Raw genomic sequence first — 16,868 nt, 5'->3', positions numbered from 1 at the left:
TATTTAACTTATTTTTTATATTGAGATTAAGATCAATTTGCAACCAGTTGTTTAGCTAATTTTTTATAAAATTATGAATTATAATTTTAAAGACATTTAACCTTTAAAGTATTGAGACTGATTACAAAAGGGAGAGGAAGGGTTGGAGAAAAATGAAAATTTAAGCAATGTTCAAAATGATCAAACTTGTCATCAGACAGATAATACGTGATGTGCTGTCTGGAACGTATTTTTTTTTCTATTGTAAATACCCTGGAAACGTTAAAAAAGGATTAAGACAGGAAGGAATAAGATTGAATCCCTCAAAGAATATGCAATATATATTTTGAATTTTCAGCTTTGAAAATAAAATCTTTTCCCGTCACCCAGTGGTTTACTAATTTTTGATGGATAATTTTAAAGACGTTAGTTCTTTTAAGTATAAAGAAGGGAAAAAAAAGAAAAAGAGAAAAACAGGGGATCCAGAAAGTTAAAGCAGTGTCAAAAATTATTAGAATGACAAATCAGATGACAAATCAGACAGATGTTACATACAGTTTGGTACGTGGCTATGTTTTTGCTGATTGTGAGTATTGTAAACTCACTCGTAGTTTATGATGCATTAAACACATAATAAAACAGAAATAATATTTTGATAGCTTTATCATAATTCAAAGTTAAGTTAGCTGCAACATTAAAGCCACATTTCCCCCTTAGCTGTCAACGGACACAGTGACTTTAGTTGGTTTAGAAAAAAAATGGTCGATCTGTCTCAAAGGGTTAGTTTGATTTTAAACTTTTTGCGCATTTATAGGATATCAACCCAAAAATTTATTTCTGTCTCACAGAAAAATTATACGGCATATCAATCACTAGTCAAATAAAAACAGTATTTGACAAAAATAGTTTTAAGATAAATATGTTCTTACAAACGTTGAAGTTGGGACATGTTGTTAAAGTCGGAATGTCTGATGATGGAAAAATCGTTTCCTGATAGATCCCTGAAAAGAAACAATAAAATGTTTTAGAAAAAAGTGAAAACAATAATTGAAAATGAACTGATAAATTTGGTCAGACATGTATTAGTTGAAGAAAGTTTAGGAATACTGTGCAGGGTTCGAAAAATAGCTTTGATAGAACAGCATAAAATCTCATTTTATTTTTGTTAAAGATCATAATGACTTGAGATGAGCAGTTTTATTCCACCGTAAATTCATCCTTAGCAAGAAAAATTATTTTTTTTTATGTAAACAGTGAGGCAGGAAGTGTGTTACCATGCCATTCTATTTCATGAGCACTTTACGAAATTTAGTAAATTAAATAAGAGGTATTTCGAACAAATTCTGTATAATTCATTTACCAAAAAACAAACTAAACAGTGCCGTAAGTGACGTATATGTGCACATAAAGTCAGATGTAAACACTGAAAAGTGAATGTACAAGTTCAATTCTTCTGAGGTGTATTGCACCTCACCTCGTCAGCTAAGGGTTATAATTTTTTAAAAACAGTTTTATGTTTTTGCCAAGAAATGTGAAAAAGCCGCAAAGCACAAATGCAACCATACCATACATTAGTACTGCATAATGAACATTAGAAAACGAAAACAATTGCATTAGATAGTTCGGTGGCTGCAGAGCGGTGTAGTGGCTAGGCGCTGGCCTCTTATACCTGAAGTCTCAGGTTCGAACCAGAGCTAGATAGTGTAAACGCACGCGCGCACGTCGTGAGCGAATACATCCGCTGACGTGCGGATACATCGCCGAGGAGTTGCACCTCGTCCGATAATCGTAAAAGTTCATACTCTTTACTTGTAATTCGTTTTAAATTGATATTATTGTTATATATTTTGATTATAAAAATTATTAATAGATAGTATATATGCAAGTGCGTAAAGTGAATATATTCGCTGCTGTGCGGATACATTCGTTTCGAGCACGTGCATCTCGCGACAATTATTCAAGTTCTCCTTTACTTTCAATTTGTTTAAAATTAATATTGCTAATGTAAAACGTAGTAATCATAGTTGGATAATATAAACGGACGCAGATATTGCCTGCTGTAAGAAAATATTTGGTGCAGTGCGGATACATTCATTGCGGACATGCGCATTTTCCCATAATCGCGAGTAATGTTCTAGTTTATCACCTGTCCTTTTTTCCTTCTGTTAAGGACAATTCCGAATGCGACAGAAAATGTATGATTTAAATAAAAAATGTTCAAGCGATTTTAGGAAAACTCTTTTCATTAAAACTAACATTTTTTTTCTCTACTCTTCATCGTTAACATTTAAGATATGAAAAACTAGCATATTCGCCTCAAAGCAAACGTAAGATTTCTTATTCCAGAAATAACACTAAGACATCTTAAGCAATAAATAAATACCTTTGTGCCGAGGAATAACAGGAAATATCCAACGTTGTTTAGCACAAATACACAGATTTCAGAATACACGTGTTTCGGGGTTTCAAGGAACCCCTTTTTCAATTCAAAGGTGTGAGCTTCTAGATGTAAAGCTTACTTAGCTTTTACTGGGTGTCTTTACATCTAGAAGCTCACACCTTTGAATTGAAAAAAGGGGTTCCTTGAAACCCCGAAACACGTGTATTCTGAAATCTGTCCATTTGTGCTAAACAATGTTGGATATTTCCTGTTACTAAGACATCTTATTGTTGCTCTGCGGTGACGATACGTGAAACTTTATGGGATGTGCTGGGAGCTTAGACAAAATTATGTGTGCACATTTTAATTCACGAAACAATCTTTCTTCTTGATTCGGAGTGATAAAGAAAATTTACATTTGCTCTAAGAGTTTTTTTTAACTTTATAGCACGAGCAGAACTACTAGTTTACTACATATAACAATAATTTAAACGGATGTTGTACATCAAAATTTGCTTCCATTTAAAATTGATTTTTTTTTTTTTTTTTTAATAATGCTGCTTCGTTCAATAGCAACAAAAGCGTGTAACACTTTTGACTGCAATTTTAATCAAAAACCTTTAAAGATATTTGTTAGCAATAAAATTTCTTTTCACTTGGTAATGCGTAACACCACAGTGATTTTCGACGCCATTCCGTCAGAAATTAGAAACACGTCCAACCGAATTAAACACACTTCCGTTTTCACACCGTTGAAAAAATTTATCTCAACATGTTTCATAAATTTGCCATTTACACAAGATTATTCACATAAAAATTATTTTGAATACTGATGCTCTTTTTTCATTTTCTTGGAAGAACTCCAGCACTACAATGCAAACATAGATTAAAAAAACATGCATTGCCATGAGTCAAATTAAACGATGACGATTAGGAAAAAAAAGTGATGACACTAAATCTTCCACTAATTGATCCACTAATCGTCCTGGAAATTCTTAAGTAAATTTCCAGGACGTGAAAAATAGAAATATTAAACTACTAATGCGGCTCAGAATTAATCCTCCTTGAATAAAATAAGTTTTCTGGAATTTCTTGTGATTTAATTGGCAACATTGAATACTTTATCTTATTTTTTTTTCTTTCTTTCTTTTTTTTAACGAACGTGTTTATTCTGTAACGTTCTTTTAAATCTTTACTTTCCTTTAAAGATTTTCTAAAGAAATGAGGGTTTTATGTTCATGCAGCAGAAAAGATGTTTAGGATTTTCTTCGCCTGAACAGTTTTATTTGCTACATGCAGAAATATTGCTAGTGTTTTTTTAAAGGCGTGAAACTGTTTCTTCACTTATTTTACAGGAGTATTTTACAAGAATAATTTCATTAAAAAAAATTTCTAAGGGAAGAAGTGGAAGATGGAAGGGAATAAAGGTATGTGTACTTGATTTTTAGTTTTTTATCTTTAAAAGGTTCGATACTTGGAATTTAGAAAAAGTAAGCTTTCATATGCACTACTTTTAAGTTCAATTGCTCTCCCCCTCCCCTCCATTTTACACGAGGATAAATGCTTGTAGGAAGCTTGAAAAAACTTTCAACAATTTTTCGAGGGTTTTTCCAACTTGGTGTCTTTGACATTCCAGAAATAGCAACTTTACTTTTTGTTCCAGTATACCAGTTAATTCAAATGCTTTTCCTGCATTGCTGCTCTTTGGGTCTAAGTCCAAAGTTTGGGTTTGTCAACTAAGCTCTAGTGCTGTAACGTCCCATTAACTGCAACAACTTATTTAAAAAAATGTATGTTTACAGAATATATTTTACGGTTAATATCTTTACTAATAATAAAGCGGAAAGTCTCTGTCCGGATCTCTCTGTGTCTGTCCGGATTTCTGTCTGTCAAGATCTCTGTGACGCGCATAACGCCTAGACCGTTCGGCCGATTTTCATGAAATTTGGCACAAAGTTAGTTTGTAGCATGAAGGTGTGCAGCTCGAAGCGATTTTTCAAAAATTCGATGGGGTTCTTTTTCTATTCCAATTTTAAGAACAAAACTATCATAAGATGGATGAGTAAATTACGAAATTATCATAGCGTGGAACCGTAACATGGGCACAAGCCAATTGGCAAGATACGAAATTATCATAACGTGGAACCGTAACATGGGTACAAGCCAAATGGCGAGAAAATTCTCCACACATTATTTGTAAATATACAGGCGAGCCAAAAGACCTTTTAATTTTTTTATATTACGGGCAAAGCCGTGCGGGTACCACTAGTTAAACCATAAAATAGCAATTTTATAAAGTAGATATATTCGTTAATAAATATATCAACTATATTTGTGATTAGTTTAGTCCTTGGTCTATTCACTCTCAATGGCAATCATGCTAATTTCATCTGCTTCGATCTACCTATGAATATTATTGCAACGTTACAATATGTCATTCCATTCATTTTCTACTGCATTGGAAACAAAAGGTAGGGTTGGACTCAAAATATTCTCCCCTAGAAATTTTGGACCACCATGCATTGCGAAAAAACTCCGAAGCGTTACTAGTAGGTTATCACAGGTTTTTTTTTTTCCAATTTCCTGTGAAAATTAAGTATTTTTGTTCAAGAGTTTCCTGAACTACTTCAAGTTGCACGAATGGAGGCTTCTCAGTGATAGGAAAAATATTTTTAGCTACCAATTTAAAGATTAACTGAACGTATTTATTAAGTGTATCTGCTTAACATTGTTTACGGGTCATCCAGATTGGCTTGCCTCCTAATGAGAGCGGAAAAGTAGGTGTAGATGCTTGGTACTAGTTGCAAAAATGCTTTGTTTTAGGAGCTTTTTTTGGCAAATGAGGAAGACACCAAGTTATTATTTAAAACCTCCTTAGGATTTCTCTGAAGGTTCCAATCTGGCTTCAACCGGGAATATTTTTGCATTATTTAGAAAGAATTAATAATGATTTCAGAAATGTTAATGAATTTTATCGGGAAATAGTTCTGTTTTTTCTAAGATTTGTTACTGGCAGAAATTAGGCGCATCAGCTGCTTATTATTTTCCAGGAACGTTTATGAATCACTTTTACAGTGTAAAAATAAATCAGGAAGTTTAAAATATGACATGGTTTTAGCTTCTGATAGAATTACTTTTTAGTAGCCTATAAATATCCATAAAAATGTATTTACTGAGGTAAAGTGACTGAAAGTTTTCAGTTGCGCTAAATTATAACAATAGAAATATTTGCTTTCTATGATAAAGACATATCAAAGTAAACTTATGAATAAGCTCTTCATTAAAAAAAATATATACTTTTATTGAATGACATGAAACACGATAGGTTTTTCTTAAATATTCAACTGCATGTTCTTTACTTTTGATTCTTTAAAAACGCAAAAAGAAGACAAATCCTTACAAAACATTTTTTAAATCTACCTAAGCATTTTCCAGCTTTTTCCAGGAAAAGCATTTAAAAGTAATGATGAAAATTGAAACTCTTCTCGTAAAAGGTTTTGCGTTATAAGAGTATTTCCAGACAATAAGAAACAATGAATAAACCAAATTTGTTAAACTATCTTTAGAGCACTCTTAGTCTTCCAACATCCGCGGGGGCGATCTTTTCATAAATTTAAACATGGAAATGAATCTAATCAAATGAAGTCCAACCAAGCACGACATTTAGCGTGCACATTTTTGTTTATTCTGCAGTTTCTAACGCTGTTTTGCATAGAATATTGAAGCATAGTTATAGCAACTGCACAAATATGTTCTCAGTCATTCTTTTATAGTATGCCTTCGAAAGTGCAGAATCAATGTTTTATTAAGGAATGATGGCTTCAGGCACTGAGAAAAAGAGAGATAAAAATATCTTTCGATTCTTGAGTTATTTTACTTCGGTATATTTATATTTTCAGCTCGCTACATATTTACATGCATGACATGTATTCATCTCTACTAATAATAAAGCTGAAAGTCTCTCTGTCTGGATGTCTGGATATCCGGAGGATGTTTGGATGTCTGTAGGATGTATGGATCTCTGTGACGCGCATAGCGCCTAAACCGTTCGGCCGATTTTCATGAAATTTGACACAAAGTCAGTTTGTAGCATGGGGGTGTGCACCTCGAAGCGAATTTTCAAAAATTCGATGTGGGTTTTTTTTCTATTCCAATTTTAAGAAAAAAACTATCATAAGTTGGACGAGTAAATTACGAAATTATCGTAACGTGAAACCGTAACCTGGGCACAAGCCAATTGGCGAGATACGAAATTATCATAACGTGGAACCGTAAATGGGTACAAGCCAATTGGCGAGAAAATTCACCATATATTATTTGTTAATATACAGGCGAACCAAAAGACCTTTTAATTTTTCTATTACGGGCAAAGCCGTGCGGGTACTACTAGTAAAATATAATACTCATTTGTAGTTTAGATGTCAATGTTTCAGTTTTCTGCCATGCTAAGTGTAAAAAGTCATATCGTCAAGTGATCTCAAATTCAGAACTTGCTTTTTAAAGTTTTACGCTTCCATTTGATTACAATGGGGTCGTTTCCAAAATTTTAAAAGTATGTTTTTCTGAAAGAGCATGCTTAAAAACATAGAATCTGCCCATTTTTAAGTATGTTTTTTAAGTTTAATATTTTTAAAAAAATACTTAAATCGGTGCTCTTTCATCGTTTAACGCTTCTGCGGATGACATCACAAATGATGAAATGCATTCAGTGTTGCCATTTTCACGGTCCAAAATATTTAATTCGCATCTTTACTCACGTGTATTGGCAACGATAGGGTTGGTAGCAAGCGTAGAGCGCAATTTGAATTCGCTGCTTGATTATCATAACGTTGGAACGCGGAAGAAAGTGCATCATTTGTGACGTCATCAAGACCAAGCCTTGTTTGAAAAATCGGGCATTTTAAAAAAATAATTAAAAAAAAAAAAAAAAAAAAAAAAAATTGGGAAAATGAAAGTATTTTCTGGTCCATGTTTTTTTTTTTTTTTTTTTTGCTCGTTCTATCCATTTTAATGACTAAAAGTAGTACTTTTGACTGAAGGAAACCACCCCATTCCACTTTCTCAGAATTTTTTAAAAACATTGTACATTTGGGTGGTTCGAAAAAATCGACTTTTTATTTCGGAATCAGGTTACCTCTAAAAAGTTTTAGTTTGGTATCCTCAATTGGGAATTTTTTTTTTAAAAAAGCTTTAAGTTGACATCTTCAGTTTTTTGCGCATAAAGCTGAAAGTTTGAAAAAAAAATGTTAAAAATTGGAATTTTCAGAAAATAATAAAAACTAGCTTTTTTGTATTTTTTCATAACGCAACAGCCATAAATTGTCATTATATAACGTAGTTTGAACCTAAAAAATACTTTACAGTTTTTGCATAGGATCTTTATTTCGCGCTCAAAAATGTATTAGTTAAATTATTATTTTGTATGATTTGAATAGTTTAAATATTTGGGGAAAATAAGTTTAAGAAATTAAATGCAAAATAAGGAAAGAAACAATGGATTCAAAAAGCGTAACCGTGGAAACGCAAAAATAAAATGGTGAACAACCTGAATCAAAATGACATTTTCCGAACTTGATTTAAAAACGCTTGTAACTTTTTTACCTTTGAATATGGAAGCTAAGTTTTTAGACCATAGGTCGAAAGAGATCTGGAGTAAAAAATGTCACTTTTTCCAATGGTGTCAGAAAGAAAACTGTTGGACAATTCCTTCGCTTTTTACTGATAGATTTAATGAAGAAAGTAGTGCCCAAATTTTAGCTAAGCCTGAAAAAATTCGAGCTAAAAACGCAAATAACTCCCGCCGTATTTAAGTTACCGCATTGAATCATATTGCGTTGAACGCAAAAAATTCTACCCTTTCCAAAGATATATGATAATTATATAAGCAAGTAATTTTTCACCCCTTTAATAGGCAATTTTCGCGAAATTTGATTTTTAAAAATTATTTACAAAAAACTAATTTGAATTTAAAAAAATAAAAACCCAGGTGCACACCCACCGGAGCTCGAAGTAATTTTGTATAAAATTTGTAGGTGCTATGAAGTCTCCTGGACGCAGGCCAGCCACAGACTTCCTTCCAGAATTTCTTTGAAACCTTACTTTTATTTACAATCGAATATATTATATCCTTTTACTTGAAATAATAAATTAAAATAGTCTAATCTAAACATTAAAAGAAAATCCAAAATTTACTTTTCCACTATGAAAATCTTCTTTTTTAATTTGCTACTGAATTATCAAGGATGTTGTCAGGAAACTACACATGTAAGTGCATGTTGGTGGTGTCATTATGCATAAATTAACAGAGAAATTTTGAAAAAGCAAATAACTGAATTATTTCACATGTCCACACCAGTCTCTTGTCCACACTAGCCCCCTTTTCCCCTACCTAATAGATGATTCATGTTTTGGTTGAATAATATATAGAACAAATACACTCCTTTTAGATACACTGTAAAAAAATTCCAAAACGTTACTGAGTCTTTCCATGTCACGTTTCGTGATTTCAATGGTTTTTACCCACTTCCTGGAAATATCAAGTATCATTGTCAAAAAGTTTCCTGAATGGCTACAAGTGGTCCAAATGCAGACTTCTCTTCTGTAAAAAATATGTTTAGCTACTAGTTTAAAGATTAACTGAGAGTACAGTGACCTCTCACTTATATGCGACCAAAGGGGACAAGGAAATTTTCGCACACAATTAAGATTCGCGCATAAGTGAAAACCCCAAAAATAAGTTTAAATGTAATAATTTAACATCAGTTATAGCGATACTAACAGTACACTACTAATGCTAATGAATAAATACGCACATAATTTCTGTTTATGCATTGTAATTTATTAAAAATATAAAATTTGTCGTTCGTTTTATCATTTTTCATACACTGTACAGTGTACAGCATTTAAGTAAATGCCTCAAAACCGAAAAATTGTCGCGTGATCAAAGCTACGAGGATGCAAAAGATCGTCGATAGCCTGCGTTAATGCTTACCGTTTGACCACGACTTTTTAGTGACGTCAATTTCGTATATAAGCCATTCTCCCTTCTCGATGTCAAAAGACTAATTCCACCCCCAATTGCGCGCTTGTGAGAAAAAGAACGCGATCTTGGAAGAATCCGAACAATGAAATTAAGGCGCATGAATGCATTCCAACAGACAGAATAAGAAGGGTACAAATCTTTCGATAAGCAAAGCGTAAATACGCGATATAACTAAAACTTGAAAACATTTTATCGTGCATAAGTGAAAGGTGCATTTTAAGTTTCGCATATAAATGAACAAGCGTTAACATTGTTTTCCTTTATCGTTGGCCGGGTCCGTGAGAAAAACGCGCATAAGTGAAAAACGCGTATAACAGAGGTCGCGTATAAGCGAGAGATCACTGTATTTATAAGGCGTATCGGCTTCAGTTCGGTAACGGCACGTCCGTGCTGATTAATCTCCCAAAGTGAGCGAATCAGTATGGACTACGTAGCTTTACCAGAATTGCAGGAGACACTTACTTGCAATTCTGTCTTAGCTTTGGCCATGTTTGCTATACTGCTTTTGAAACTGTCTTGATAACGCAGGAAGCTGCCCTGCTGTTTTATTATCTCTGCCAAGGATTACACTGAAATTCCAGATGCGCGACTGGCTTTAAACGGAAAGATATCTGGATTTTTCAGGAAGGTTACTGAATTTTAGCAGAAAACGTTCCTGGTTTTTGTGCGAGATGTGTTACTGGCAGAAATTGGGCACATTAGCTGCCTATTAATTTCCAGGAACGTTTCTGAATCGATTTTACAGTGTATAATAAACTCCTTTTAATAATAATATTAACGAAATATGCGATAAATTAAATCTTAAATGCAAAAAGAAAAGCTAACAAGGTTTCAGTAAAAAAATCTTCAGATGCATTCTTAATATATCCATTACACTACAGAGGATTTAATGGAAACAGGATTTTCTTTAAAATAGTTAAAGTAAATTTCGGAAAATTATGTGTGGGAGTCGAAAAAAAAAATAGCTTCTTTTTAACAGTAATGTACTCCAAGTTTTTCTAAATAAGTATCCTCACATTACTTTAAAGCTTCATGGATTACAAATTTGCAATTTCTCTGGTATTTGTTCATTTAGTCATATATTTGAAGAAAAATATATTTGATAACCACATAAAAAATATTTAATTTTTCACTTTGACCTATGCAAAAAAAAAAAAAGTTAAACTACATCCATTTTTTTAAAGTTCTGATTTATAGCTGAAAATAAAAACATAACATTTTAATGAAAGTTTTATAAAAGAAATGCACTGTTTTTCTTCCTGTATTGTAATTTTAAGCGATTTGTTGTTCATTTTGGAAAAGGTAAGCTATCTTAACTATTGCCCCATAGTTCCCTACACTAAAAAAATTCCGAAACGTTACTGGTTATTTTCGTGGAACGTCTCGGGATTTCACACGTTTTCACCTATTTCCCCGTAAAAACAAGTATCATTACAAAAAAATTTCCTAAATCGCTACAAGTTGCACGCGTGCAGACTTTTCACTGCTGTGGAAAATAGTTTTAGCAACCAGTTTAATGATTGAATGAGCGTGTTTATTAAGTGTATCGGCCTACGGTTTCTTATGACCTGTCCAGGCTGACTAAGCTCCTAATGAGAGTGGAAAAAGTCAATGGATAGCTACAGCTTTGCAAGGTGGGAACTGCAGGCAAGAGATTTGGTTGGTTCCTTCTTGCATAGCCGTGGTCGCTCTGATTTTTATGGAACTTTCTTAGTAATTCAGGAAGGTTCTAATCAATAACACTAAACCTGCATATTTTTTCTTAAAGGTTTCAGAGACATGGCTGGCTTTAACAGGGGAGATTTCGCACTTCTTCAGAAAGTTTCAAGGTTAATTTCAAAAAGTTTACTTACTTTTAGCGGAAAACGTTCCTGGTTTTTACAAGATAAGTTACTGGAAGAGATTGGGCGCATCAGCTGCCTATTACTTTCCAGGAACGTTTCTGAATCGTTTTTAGTGTACACTGTAAAAACGATTCAGAAACGTTCCTGGAAATCAATAGGCAGGTGATGTGCCCAATTTCTACCAGTAACATATCTCGCAAAAACCAGGATTGTTATCCACTAAAATTCAGTAACCTTCCTGAAAAATCCAGAAATCTTTCCGTTTAAAGTCAATCGCGTCTCTGGAATTTCAGTGTAATCTTTGATACGGATAATACAACAGCTGAGCACCATCCTGAGTTATCAAGACAGTTCCAAAAGCAGTAAAGCAAACATGGCCAAAGCTAAGACAGAACTGCAAGTAAGTATCTCACTTGATTGCAATTCTTGCAAAGCTACGTAGTCCATATTGATTCGCTCCCTTTGGAAGTTTAATTGGCATGGACGGCCGGTACGCCTTATAAATACTCTCAGTTAATCTTTAAACTAGTAGCTAAACATATTTTTTACAACAGTGAAAAGTCTGCATTCGTGAGACTTGTAGCAAATCAGGAAACATTTTGGCAATGTTACTTGATTTTTCCAGGAAGTAGATAAAAACCATTAAAATCCCGAAACGTAACACGGAAATACCCAGTAACGTTTCAGAATTTTTTTACAGTGTAGTGAATATAATGTGCAAAAAAAAAAAAAAAAGACTCGTACAAAGCAGTATGGAACATCTTTTAGGCAACAAGATACTACATTATGTTGATACACACAAAGGAATCGATTGAAGTTACTTTTGGTGGGTACAGTTAAACTCGTTTATAACGACAGCAAATAAAAAGCGATATTAGCTCGTTATAACCGGGTGTTCGTAAAAAACGAGGTCGAGAAAAAAAATCATAACTATTCATCCTAATTGTTTTTTCTTCTTCTTTTAAATCACTGTGCAACCAAATAAGTTGGTTACTTTGCTTTGAATTGTCTGAATATCTCTTTCTTACGAAATTGTTTTTGAGGAATACACATATACACTGTAAAAAAATTCCGAAACGCTACGGAGTATTTTTGGGTATCGTCTCATGATTTTAATGGTTCTTATACACAACCTGGAAAAATCAAGTATCCTTGTCAAAAAGTTTCCTGAATTGCTACAAGTCGCACGAATGCAGACTTCTCACTGGTGTGAAAAATATTTTTAGCTCCCAGTTTAAAATAAACTGGGAGTATTTTATTTAGTTGTATCGGCTTTGGTTCGATTACGGTCCGTCCAGACTATTTAACTTCCCAAAGGGAGCGAGAAGGTCATGAATTACGTGGTTTTGCAAGAATTGCAGGAAAGTACAGTTCTCGATACTTACTTGCAATTCTCTCTTAACTTTGGCTATGTTTGCAGTATTTCTTGTGAAACTTCATTGATAACTCAGGAAGATACTTAGGTGATATATTAAACCTACACTGTAAAAACGATTCAGAAACGTTCCTGGAAAATAATAGGCAGCTGATGTGCCCAATTTCAACCAGTCACATATCTTACAAAAACGAGAAACCTTTCTGAAATATATTAAAAAATCTCCCCTATTAAAGCCAGTCGCCAACCTTCTAGAAAATTAAATAGGCTTAATTTATTTGATTAGAACCTTTCTGATTTACCAAGAAAGCTCCAGAAATATTAGAGCAACGACAGCCAAGCTACGCGAAAAATGCAAGCAAGAACCAAGCATATTCCTCGCCTGCAATTCCTGCAGCTATCCAACGACTTATTTGCTCCCATTGGAAGCGTAGTCAATACGGACGAGCCATAAACAATACAAAGCCGACACACTTAATAAACACGCTCCGTCAATATTTAAACTGGTAGCAAAAAATATTTTTCACACCAGTGCATAGTCTCCATTCGTGCATCTTTTAGCAATTCAGGAAACTTTTTTGCGAAGATACTTAAATTTTTGGGGAAATAGGTGAAAACCTCTGAAATCACGAAACGTTCCACGGAAATAACTAGTAACGTTTTGGAATTTTTTTACAGTGTATACAAGGTTTATTCTAAAGTTTCGGAGACACTACTGGCTTTAAATGGGAAGATTTCTAAATATTTCAGGAGGCTTTCAGAGTAATTTCAGGAAAGTTACTGAATGTTAGCGGATAACGTTCCAGGTTTTTGCGAGGTATATTACTGGCAGAAATTAGGCACATCAACTGCCCATTATATCCCAGGAACGTTTCTGAATCGTTTTTACAGTGTACACGCATATATAAATTTTAAATGTTTCTTTACTAGACAAATTTCAAAAAGAAAAAATGAATTCTGAAGTTTTGAATTCAAATTAGGTTTTTCGCAATCACGAGTTGCGACAGGACCCTACTCATTGGGGCTATTGTTTCTAGAAACAGCTCCTGTCCCTCCAAGCCTACCCCGCCTCCTGGGAGTGTGTATAGTTGTGTGTGTATGTGTGCAGCCGTGTGTGTATGTGTAGGCTTGTGTGTGTGCGTAGACCTGTGTGTGTGTACGTAGGCGTGTGTGTATGTGTGTAAAGGCTTGTGTGTATGAGCGTATGTGTGTGTATGAGTGCGTGTGTGTGTGTGTGTGTGTGTATGAGCGCGGGTGTGTGTGTGTGTGTGTATGAGCGCGTGTGTGTGTAAGACATGGACGCCATCGACCAGGAGAACGGATTCTAGGAGGCAGTGCTCAGAGCCGCGCCTGCAGAGGCCGGTGGGCGGTGGTGCTGGTGGGCCTGGTCCAAGCTGAAAAAGGAACCACAACGCCAAGAACGGTCAAATGAGAACAATAAGCAATCGTGATTGCTCAAAAAAAAAAGTTCTGTCATCGCTTGTTCTCAGGATTTATGATTTATCACCATTTTTGGTTGACTTTGGAATGTTAAAGAAAATTTACCAAAAAAAAGATAAGTTGAGCTTATAGAAATTTTCAATTCAATCGAAATTTTACGAATCACAAAAATATTGCTCGCATTCAGCGGGGATTGCTCGTTTAAAGCGAGTAATGCTCCCATATACTTAATATTGTGCCAAAACCAAGTATTTCTGATTGCCTCAGTAAATCTGGGTTCTCGTTAAATCAAGGCTCGTTTTAAGCGAGTTCGACTGTACTTTATCTTTTACGAAATCCAGGAGCCGAAGCGCTTTTAAATTATTAATATTCGTGTCTCAGCAAAACAACAAGGAGGCCAGAAATAAATATTTTGTGTTATTTGCGAGCCATAGCATTGCATTTTGTTTATTATCGTTGGCAACATTCAAAGAGAGTCTATAAGGAATTGATATCGATACACAATGTCCTCCTAGACGCTTGCAGCGGTCCATTTTGATTTGTTTGGCGAATGGGGAAATTCAGGGTAAATAAGTTCTTTGTTATGTGTGGGTGGAGCAAAAGTAGTTCGGCCTTTAATATTTATACAGTGGTTTGTTCAAACATCAAGATCGATCAAATTCCCATACAGCAAAAGTATTCTCGCAACTTAATACAGTTATCCTCCTTCCAAACTGAACAGATAAGTTTATTTATCACAAAGTTCCTGATTCGTTTCGTCACTACATGTTTATCTGAAGTAAATTGTTTCGAAAATTAAAGCACTATGGATAGATAAAACAAAAATAAAAACACGGAGATATTAAACTTACAGTTCTTTGATCTCATCTGGCAAATGGGTTGGTATGCTTTTCAACCCTCTATTTTCACAGAACAAGCTATTCCAAGAGCATTGACAAGGTGGGACTATGCGAGACAATGCTGAAAGAAAAAAGGAGAAAAAGTTACCTACAGAGGCGGAGATTGGCACTGAAAAGGGGAGGGGGCAAAAAGTATGATAATTAAAAGTCACAGGATTTTAAAGGCACATTATTAGAATCATGATTTGCATTGACTGTTGATCCTATTTTCAGACGATTTCTCCGGTAAGAAGTTATACAATAATTTAGATAGCCAGTGTAGCGCTGGACATCATTTGACGGCGATCTGGATTATTAGGGAAATTTTTGACTTTATTTTGTTTGAATTGTTGACCTCACTTGAATTGGAATTTGAATTACCCAAACTGATTTCTTTACAACTCCTGAACGTTTTCCTGATTTATGTTGTATGATTATTTGGGTGTCTTCCCAGTTTCGCCGACATTTCATTTACACCCCCCCCCCCCCTGATTTTCAGTTTTAATCATACCTTTTGATCTGTTAAAGGGGAGAGACAATTTAAAATGTCGGCGAAACTGGGGACAAACCATTTTTTGGTAACTATTTGATCTCTGTCTGTGTTCATCATTAACTTTAATCGATTAAAAAAAAAAAAAAACTACATCAACGTGAGCGAAATTGCAGGTAAAAGCTACTGAATACATAAACTAAAAGTTACTGCTTGTGCTAAATAATTTTTCGTAAACAGATATACAAAGTAAAACAAATACTTATGATATGAAAATTCGGACACTTCTGCTTTTTTTTATAATTTCTAGTTTTGGTATCTTGATTGGGAAATGAGATAAATAAATGAACCATAAAATTGGGGGGCGGTTGCCCGTCTCGCCTCCCCTCGAATCGCCGCTACTGGTTCACTACCAAAATTCATTTTTACTTTTCCTTCCAAAATGTGCATATTCAACTCTAAAACAAAATCTGAGAGGGAGGGTGTTTCCTCGAAATCATCTTTAAAATAAATACCCAAGCAATTAAAACTTGCCCCGGGGAAAATGCTACGGACATTTATTTATTTTTTTACTTTTGTCTAATCGATTTATTTTATTTTACGTATGTACTGGTCTACCCCGATGAGCTGGAAAGTCAAACATCTAGTTTATAGGCGGAAACAGACGCATCTGCAAGATTGCACACTGTTAAAAAATTTCCGGAAAATTTACGGTAATTGTTACTGGCATCCATGTTGCCAGTAACTATTACCGTAAAAATCAAATGTTACTGTAAAATTTTACGGTTTCCTCGGTAGGCCACAGCAACCAGTTGGCGCTGGGATCGCTTATTTCTCCGGTATAAATTACCGTAAAAATCAGCGATGCGTCGGCGATGCAATTTTACAGTAACAATTACCAGAAAATCTTCCTGAATTTTTAACAGTGCAAGATGCCAGCTTACCGTTACAGATAGAATGCTGATATATGCCGTAAGAAATACAATATTACGAAATCAATTTTGAAGTTTTATGTGAATATTTCTTATGAAATAAACTTAGATCAAGAATTCGAAGCAGAGTCATATTGAAATTAACAAACAAAGAGCCTCAAAACCTACTGCTTAATTTTATCTTCTTCCCTGCTAGAGTCAATCAGATCGAATCGTTTCAAATGGCCTGACTGTCAATTTACAGAGGGGTCGAACAGTATTTGTTACCTTTTATTTATTTGAAGAAAGAAGCTTAAATACTGTTCTTAAAGAATCTTATACTTCCTTTTACTAAGACGAGCTGATGTGTGCATCACATGACTTCCTTTTACTCCAATTTAATGTCATTTTCTCATCATTGGCAGTTTTAATATGATTCAATAGTTTACTCTCTAAATATCACCAACAGTGGCCAAATTGAAACCAGATTTTTAAAAAATAAAAAATAAAGAATAAAAAAAATCGCAAA

The 16,868-nt window shown here is 34.3% G+C and overlaps 1 protein-coding gene across 1 annotated transcript in view; it reads right to left on the bottom strand.

Moving 5' to 3' along the window:
• Positions 1 to 16,868, bottom strand: part of LOC129228688 (slit homolog 2 protein-like) — a 230,792-nt gene that overhangs the window by 75,025 nt on the left and 138,899 nt on the right. Inside the window, exons 4-5 of the mRNA XM_054863371.1 lie at positions 14,912 to 15,020; positions 909 to 980 (exon numbers count right to left, since the gene is read on the bottom strand). Coding sequence (XP_054719346.1) covers positions 909 to 980; positions 14,912 to 15,020 — 181 coding nt within the window. The remainder of the gene's footprint in view (positions 1 to 908; positions 981 to 14,911; positions 15,021 to 16,868) is intronic.

This window comes from Uloborus diversus, chromosome 8 (assembly GCF_026930045.1).
Source record: "Uloborus diversus isolate 005 chromosome 8, Udiv.v.3.1, whole genome shotgun sequence".
Lineage (NCBI taxonomy): Eukaryota > Metazoa > Arthropoda > Arachnida > Araneae > Uloboridae > Uloborus > Uloborus diversus.
The sequence above is the reverse complement of the archived record's forward strand: the minus strand, read 5'-3'. Positions and strand labels throughout refer to the sequence as shown.